The sequence below is a fragment of the Helianthus annuus genome, chromosome 8 (assembly GCF_002127325.2).
Source record: "Helianthus annuus cultivar XRQ/B chromosome 8, HanXRQr2.0-SUNRISE, whole genome shotgun sequence".
NCBI classification, from domain to species: Eukaryota; Viridiplantae; Streptophyta; class Magnoliopsida; order Asterales; family Asteraceae; genus Helianthus; species Helianthus annuus.
Genome location: NC_035440.2, coordinates 103,338,858 through 103,347,762, shown reverse-complemented (window position 1 = coordinate 103,347,762; position 8,905 = coordinate 103,338,858). Strand labels below are relative to the sequence as shown.

Here is an 8,905-nt window from a genome sequence, read left to right as displayed (position 1 = left end):
ATCTTAAATAAGTCTTTTTTTTATTTTCCTTTTTTAACGGCTAAAAAAATCTCTATATTAAATTTTGATACTTTTAGTTATTATCTTTCATTTTATGCTCATATATTAAACTTTAGAAAAGAAATATTCATGTTATGTGTGCAAATTATAAAAAAAAATATAAATTAAAAAAAGAAAAGATGGCCCCACATGTTGTCACTATATGCAAATGTCATCCTTTTCTCCAAGTCCTTAAGCAATACCCATTTATTCTATAACAAATACACTTATCAATCCAACGCTATTTTTGTAATTAAATGCACACTATGGTCTATGGGTTTTGTGTGTAGTGTAGCTAGTGATGTTATAATATAATCGATATTCCTAAACTTTTACTTAGGCTATATGGTATGGTGCCCATCCTCTTTTGGAGAATGATCCGTCACCTAGACGTCACATCATAGTCCTCCCAAAAATGGTCCATCCCCTAAATTTAGTGAAAATGGGAGGATGATCCCAGATGATCCTACCCCACCACTTTTTTATTTTTTATTTTAAATTATTACCGTTAGTTTTTAAATTGAATTTGAAAATTTATTTGGAAATTTATTATTTTTTTAAACGGTAAAATGGCCTCAAAAGGTGGGATTTTTTGTCTTGACATGGTCCGGCTCCAACGTCTAGTACTCGACGGTCTCGACGAGGACAAAGAGGGCGGCACGGTGTTGGGACCGTCTCCGGTCCTGGACGGAGGGGGACGTTACTTCTATCGAGTATTTTTACTAGATTTCAACATATTATAACTATACACAATATCAGAAGAATTATAATGCTTTAATAATTAGATTTATAACACTAATAATCGGACGAGTTGATTTTGCATTTAGCTTTAATCATACGTAGGTTTCTAATCTTTTGTTTTGTAAAAATATGGTCAAAAACTTTTTGTTCACCATTGTGCAAGCCGTTTTGAAATCCCATGAACTACAATCTTTACAATAAATTTTGTGGTAGTGACAACGATCTAGCGTGTCAAGCGATGTGGACGCTGTTCGAGTGTGTACTACGTCTCGGATCAACGCATCCTTTATTTATTCTATTCCTTTATTTATTTATTTACTAGTACTACTATTAATACAGTATTTGGTTACTAGCATCCTTAACTCTCAAACTTCATCTTTCGAGGTTTCTTCGGGCCTTAGACCGAAACTCTTTTCTCGTGATGCACCATGAGTTTGGGAAAGTGCTCAACTGCACCCCAAAGAAAAAACATGTTATTTTTGTGTAGCTTTCCCTATATGATAAACCAAAGGCTAATATAACTTACATTGCTGATGAGTTTCGCTCCGTACCACGCGGAATCTGCACCGTAAGGAGGTGGAATAACTTTTATTCCATCGGCTATCGAAGGGGTAAGGTGATCATGTAATTCCCTCTCTAATCTTTCTATGGGTTGGAAAAACCGATCATAAAAGAAAATAACCACCATCAACAAATTTAGTTAACAAAGGGGGAAGATTTGTACACTGTCAATAATTACTTCCCACACCACAAACACATAATATTAAAAGCACATGGTATAATAACAAACAACGAGCCATGTGGTGTAAGAAGCAGGGGTGTAAACGAGCCGGGCTGCCTGTGAGCTACTCGAGTCAGTTCGTTAAAAGCTCGAGTTGCAGGTAGAGCTTACTTGGAGGAGCTCACTTAATAAACGAGCCCAAGCTCGAGCTTGACTACGCTTGCAGGCTTAAACGAGCCTATTACTTATACAAATATAAAAAGGAAAATTAACACAATATAGTACATAACAAAATTTTATGTATATAAAAATGATTAAAAAAAAGTAAATAATATATAGGGGAGGGTATCTTGAGAACGCTAAATATTGCAAGAACCGTGAGAACGAACAAAAAACCACGAGAACTTGGTCAAAAACAATTTAAATTCAATTTCTTTTACACTTATCATTATTATTCTAGTACAATATTAGAAAGTAAATTTACACGTTTAAATTTACATACACTCGTAAATAAAGAAAATTTACACATGTTTAATACATTTATTAAGAGTGATTTTGAGAGGAGAGATGAATTATTTAAAGAATATTATTATTATTATTATTTTGATGTATAATGAGGTTTGTATTAAAAAATGATTTTGATTGGTTTTTTCATTCGTTCTCACGGTTCTCGCAATATTTAGCGTTCTCAAGATAACCCTCCCTATAATATTGTGTTATACATATAAGATTATATTATATACAAAAATGAAAATAATTATAAATGTATACAAAAGTTAACAAATCATAATCGCTTGAGCTTGAAAATTACTCACGAGCCAAGCTCGAGCTTTAGATGCACAACTCGAAACGAGCCGAGCTTGAGCTCGAGCTAAACGAGCCAAGCTGAAGCTTACAGGAGCTCGAGATCAGCTCGGCTCCTTTACACCCCTAACAAAAAGTAATTTGGTGATGCATAAATTACCTACCATTACACACGATACTCGATTATAAATTATACATTTATACCTGCTACTCCTGGTAAGCACGCTGTTCCTCCAGCTAAGACAACGGTCTTATACCAGCTTTCATCAGCGGTCAACTCAGCATCGTGGCAATGGTCAATACAAAGTGCCACTGCCTGATGCAAGCCCATTGCACGCCTGTACACAGAAATCGATATCATGATGAAAATAAAATGACTGAAAAGTGGAGATGAAAACAATAACAAAAAGTCAAAGTCAAAGAATACGCGTAACATGTACATACATTCCTGCAATACGTGGCTGGAATAAAATCTCTCCTGTTTGAAACCGTTCTTTTGCAAGTGTAAACCAACCTGCAGCTGCCACTTCATATGATGCTTCCGTATCCTTCCTTAATTCGGCTTCATAATCAAGAGCAACATAACAGAGGTTCTGCATGTCATATAACCACGCGACATCAATTTATCGTATAAAAAGGTAATCAACTTTGATCCAATTACTGTTTTAGGTGACCAACTTTCTTAACACCAAAAAAACCATCTGAATAATATTTTTGATTTACTATAATCTGACCCATGACCGTCAAATTCGATGATGTGTCGACTGACTGACTTGTCTAACTTTTGACCATGTTGACTTTTCCCTGAAGTGCTGAAAACAAGGTTATCATAGGTCATTTTACCTTATATAGAAAATTTTAGAACTTTGATGGTTTTTTCTGACATAAAATAAGTTGGTTTACTATTTATGCCAATTCATATTATTTTTTTGAGTAAAACGCCATTTTCGTCCCTGAGGTTTGGCCAATTTTGAGACTTTAGTCCAAAGGTTTGTTTTTCTATATCTGGATGCAAAAAGTTTGTGACATCTTCCATTTTCATCTGGCTCGTTAGCTCCATCCATTTTTCTCCGTTATGTCAGGGGTATTTCCGTCTTTTTTGCTAACTTAAAGGGTAGTTCGGTCTTTTTCACTTTATGTAAAAAGACCAAATACCCCTGAAAAAGACCGAATTGCCTTTTAAGTGAACAAAAAGACAAAAATACCCCTAACTGAACGGAGAAAAATGGATGGAGTTAACGAGCCGGATGAAAATGGCAAGATTTCAAACCTTTTGGATCCAGATGTGGAAAAACAAACATTTGGACGAAAGTCACAAAATTGCCAAACCTCAGGGAAGAAAATGACATTTTACTCTAGTTTTTATACCTCTTTCAGTGACCTCACTGTGTATAATGAATCAAAATGTAGGTTTCGCTGCTGCATTTGCTCCCTAAGGTATCCCGTAAGTTTTAAAGCTCCAACTCCCATAGCTTCCACACCGACTTTGTGCATTATCTTACCGTTTAAAACTGGAAATACAACACAAAAATTATATTACAAAATGCTCACAGTGATGAATATAAATTGTATATGTGGGCGTTATAACTATAAATTTTATTTGTTCAAACAAAGTCGGCATACTTGGGACAACAGTTGTTTGATGAAAACCGATATTTACAACAATTCCTGAAGTTCTTTTTGCTGCAAACAAAGCTAAAGTTGCCTGTAACATCGTTGAAATACAACATTAGGCGAGCAAGAAGCAACATAAAAGCTAGAGTAAAATGCCATTTTCGTCCCTAAGGTTTCGCCAGTTTTGCGACTTTCGTCCAAAGGTTTGTTTTTCCGCATCTGGATCCAAAAGGTTTGAATTTTTTTTTCAACTGGCTTGTTAACTCCATCCATATTTCTCCTTTAAGTCAAGGGTATTTCCGTCTTTTTTGTTAACTTAAAAGGCAATTCGGTCTAACGGATTCGGTCAGGGGTATTTTAAATGCTTGTATATAAAATGAAAAAGACCGAATTGCCCTTTAAGTTAACAAAAAAAGACGAAAATACCCTTGAATTAACGGACAAAAAATGATGGAGTTAACGAACCGATGGAAATGGCAAGATTTCAAACCTTTTGGATCCAGATGCGGAAAAACAAACCTTTGGACGAAAGTCGCAATACTGGCCAAACCTCAGGGACGAAAATGGCATTTTACTCTAAAAGTTAGTTTACAGATAAAATATTCTGACACCTACTATTTTAGTGAATTTTGATTATTATCTTTAAATAATATCGAGGGATAAAGTATACCTGGCTGACTGCACAAACAGTAGGAACATTCATGCCGAATAATGCCGAGTGTATTGCTTCTTTAAGTTGTCTTCTTGCAGCTTTAGCAGCTTCCGTATCTTTACATATTTAGATAAGAACGATTGGATTATATGAACTAATATAACTAACAAACAAACAAACAAAAAACATGAAATGAACCGATGGAACCCAAGATATATATATAATAGGAGATTGCATGCATGGTATATATTTCCTTCTTAAACTTATAGTTTATGTGACATTATTAGAAGCATACCATCGTATTGACATAGCGGAACTGACACAACAATTGGTTGCATGGATGATTTCACCTGCATCCTGCATGTTACTCAATTGCACGGTCAAGGAAAATCCCATATTCTATGAAGGGAGTAAGATTCTAGATCTTAAAAGGGTTTATTACACCAAAATGTATCGAACCTTCACATTGTTATCATTATATACAATGCGCTATCTTTTTAATCATTTGCAATTGACCTGCTATAAACAGAAATAGGGCTGCGAATGAACCAAAAGTTCGGCAAACAATTCGTGAATCGTTCGGCGGGAAGTTCGTTTGTGTTTGTTCGTTTATTAAACAAACGAACACAAACAAGAAATTTCTTAAATGAACGAACATGAACACAGGCCGCGTTCGTTCATTTATGTTCATGAAGTTCAGTAACGTGTTGGATAGTTCATTAGTGTTTTTATTTTTTATATTTTATTTAAATATACTTCAAAATTCCAACAAATAAAATATTTAATAAGTGTAAGTGATATATTATGTTCATGAACGCTTGTGTTCGTTTGTTTCCATTTGTGTTCATGAACATTAGCTTGTGCTCATTTGTGTCCATCAACGTTCGTTTTCGTTTGTTGCCTAAAATTAACAAACAAACACAAACGAACAAGTTAATTTCCTTAACAAACGAACTTGAACATAAAATCTCGCTCGGTGAGTGTTCATGAACAGTTTGTGAACACATATATTTCTTAACAAACGAACACGTCGTTCGACTCATTTGCAGCCCTAACCAGGAATAATCGTTACCACGTCGCTTTTTTCCAGTTATTGCAAGGTCAAATGTATCAAATGGTAATGAAATAGAAGTGTGTTACACCAAATTGTATAAAGATAATGAATTCTATACCTGTTATAAATTGTTGCATAAAAATGACGAAGCCTTGAGTACATTGGAGACTCGATATTACCAAATTCCTACAGGTAAAGTTAATCTTTTATATAACATTATATAATAAAGTTAATGTTTTGTACCATAAAAACAAGTTATTGTAATTATCATTTACCAAGAACGTTGCTGATCGTCCCGATGGAGAATCAAACTTGCTCCAACCGAATTTACAATAGCCAGAACCACCTTTGTAAGAGTTAAAACAGAAAGCGTCTCATTGCATATTTTAAATTAATCATTATTGAACCTCCAAAAGTGAAATCAGATAAATATCATTCCATATTCAAAAACAACTTGTATAGTAATTACATACCATCGATGATTATAGCTCCAGGAACCTGTGCTCGTAATCCGTAGATATGCATAAATGATTGCATCTGAGAAGATGTTCTACAATCACATATTAAGATTGTTAAGTCACTTCCAATTATATTAAATAAGTCTACTGATCAAATATGATTCAAGAAGTCAGTCATGAACTGTCTCTAGGTTTATCGGGTTTCTTGTTTCCTATATATTGAGGTTTCCCCTCTATCGTAATTACACCATTCATTCCAGTCCATTACTTTTACATGGTATTTAAATAAACAAAAAAGAAACTTTCTTGTTTATGTGTGATGATTTATAAAAAATTATTGCCATGTCCATTTCTTTAATTTTACAAGATATTTATTTTTTATATGATATTAAGCATCAGGTGTAACTTGCTGTTAATGTATATTTCACAATAATATTTAAATAAACAAATAAAAAAACTTTCTTGTTTAGTGCAACGAGTTATAGAAAATTATTGTCCCTACGGATGGAGGTAAGGTTTGCCTACATCCCACCCTCCCCAGACCCTACCATCAGCTTGCTATTTGGGGGATTTACTGGGTATGGTTGTTGTTGTAGTTATAGAAAATTATTGCCATGTCATTTTCTTTAATTTTATACAATATTTATTTTTTATATAATATTAAGTATCAGGTGTAACTTGTTGTTAATGTATACTTCACAACGAATTTGTCAAACTATAAATATAGTAACTTTTTTTTTTCAAACTAAAAACATAATCTAGTCGGTGTCTACTCTTTCTTCTCATAGACATTAGCAATGTTAAATGAGTATACAAGGTTTAAACCTAAAAATGCACGTGAGGATACTGGAAAATTATTAAAGGCCAAATTGTGTCTCGTTATAGCTAAGAACTAACAATACAAACCCCAACCGCCTTCGCTTAAAACAAACCCTAGACAGAGCGGCGAGCCACTGCCCTGTTCCTGTTCTCCCATTCTGTTCCCATTCCCGATTACTGTTCACGACCACCCGCTCATGTTCCAATTCCAGATTCAGTTCAAGTTGGACATGATTAACATAATCATCAATCACCTATGCTCCAATTTAAGAAGGCGTATTAAATAAAATAATAAATTATTAATTAAAATTTATTATTACTAGTTATTATTATTGGTTTATTTGAGGTCCCCCTCTATTGTAATTACACCATTCAATAATATTATTCCAGTCAGTTATTAAAAGCCCTAGCTTCTTGCGCCTAGGCGCATTTTCCAGGCGAGGCCCAACAAATACGCTTCTAGTTCCTAGGTCCCCGCTGCTTGAAGTTGACGACACCTTTGATGGTATTAATGACGGTCTTAATGCCTGATGAAGAACAACGATCATTTGACCCTTACTATTTATTACTTTGGGAACTTTTGGTACTTTACTTTGAACATTTTGTAATTCAAGTTTTTGAGTTACATTTGAATCTTAATTCTTGACTATTTTAGAACTTTTGGTACTAATTACATGATATTAAACGTTATATAATAGCTTTCGTTTATTTTTTTGAAGAATAGTGTTATTTTTCTAAGACATAATATATTTTTAACTTTTTTTCCCAGGCTCTCCCTCTTTTATGTACTTAATACTTGTAATCTGTTCATGAAAACATATCACATATGAATAACTTAATTAGCCCTATGCTTCACAATCAAAACCAACACAAAACAGTTCAACTAACCAACTAACTAACTAACTGAAATAACCGTCATCTACAACACCAAATAATTGAAATCCAGCAACAAAATCAAAAACTTACTGAAGAGGAAAACCAGATCGCAAATTAACCTCCGAGAAAAATATAGAATCCCACGGAACAACCTGATTCTGAAGATAATACATCCACAACTTATTATCAGACACAATCACTCTCCACAATTTACAAACAGCAGCGAGTCTCGCCACCTCGTGCGGCTGCAACAACTTCACGATTTGCATAAACACATCGATCGGTATCCGATCGAACTCTCCGGTTGAAGACGAACACATATAAATCTGATCGAACAACGTTTCACTCGATGAAGTTGAATAGTTCAGATTAGATGAAAAGTTGGAACTAATCGATGAAATTGATGTGTGTTTAGTGGAATTCGAACGGTTTGAGACTGATTCCCAGACTTTTCTGATGAGATTTGACATTGAGAGTGAGATTATTGAGTGAATTTGGGGGAAAATTGAGGAAACTAGGGTTTGTGTGTGTGTGTGTGTGTGTGTGAGTGAGTGGTGACGGTTACGGTGGTCAAATGTGGCGGGTGTTAGTGAAGGAGTGAGGGGGGGTGAGGTGGGTTGAATGTGGCCGTTAGATTTGACTTTGGTGGGACCGGTGGGATTTACAAGTGTGGTTTTGGATAAGGCAAGTTGGAGCCAAAAATACAAAAATATAGTCAATATTGTTGGGTATCATTATGATTTAGGGAAATTGCGAGGAGAGAGGGTGAGAAATCAGTCTTGACGTCCGTTATACTTTGTAAGAGTGAGGAAAGAGAGTGAAAATCAGTCTTGACAGGCATTAGTATGGGTTTGTAAGAGGGGATGAAAGAGACAGTGAGAAATTTGTTTGTACTCAAGTTGTGGGGGATTGGCCGATTGGGGTTATGTTCGAGATTTTGGATATCTTGTGTAACTAATAAAATGAGTCTTTAAAATAGAAACTTATATATAAGCAAAAGTTGTTAATGCATGCTCGGTTCTAAGTCTAATCGAGTCAAATCTTGAACTGATCAAAGTACTTAAAACTTGAAAGGCCAAATATGTGTATAAAAATTAAGAAAATGGGGACATACAAAGGGGGAAAGA

The 8,905-nt window shown here is 34.6% G+C and overlaps 1 protein-coding gene across 1 annotated transcript; it reads right to left on the bottom strand.

Moving 5' to 3' along the window:
• Window positions 1-908: 908 nt before the first annotated feature.
• On the bottom strand, window positions 909-8,581 carry LOC110873551 (actin-related protein 8). Its single transcript, XM_022122490.2, has 12 exons — window positions 7,869-8,581; window positions 6,099-6,175; window positions 5,901-5,971; window positions 5,744-5,811; window positions 4,867-4,928; window positions 4,590-4,687; window positions 3,929-4,010; window positions 3,674-3,816; window positions 2,750-2,898; window positions 2,510-2,643; window positions 1,307-1,425; window positions 909-1,230 (listed from the first exon to the last, which is right to left on the bottom strand). Exons 1-12 carry the CDS (start codon window positions 8,246-8,248, stop codon window positions 1,153-1,155), a joined length of 1,461 nt encoding a protein of 486 aa, XP_021978182.1. The 5' UTR covers window positions 8,249-8,581; the 3' UTR covers window positions 909-1,152.
• Between the last annotated feature and the right edge of the window lie 324 nt (window positions 8,582-8,905).

Excerpts from the sequence above, each read along its gene's own strand:
- LOC110873551 (XM_022122490.2), bottom strand. The coding sequence starts at position 8,248 with ATGTCAAATCTCATCAGAAAAGTCTGGGAATCAGTCTCAAACCGTTCG. Across the intron at positions 3,817-3,928 it reads TCAAACAACTGTTGTCCCAA|TTTTAAACGGTAAGATAATG; the intron begins GTATGCCGACTT and ends TTGTATTTCCAG. Across the intron at positions 2,899-3,673 it reads CAGTGAGGTCACTGAAAGAG|AACCTCTGTTATGTTGCTCT; the intron begins GTATAAAAACTA and ends TATGACATGCAG.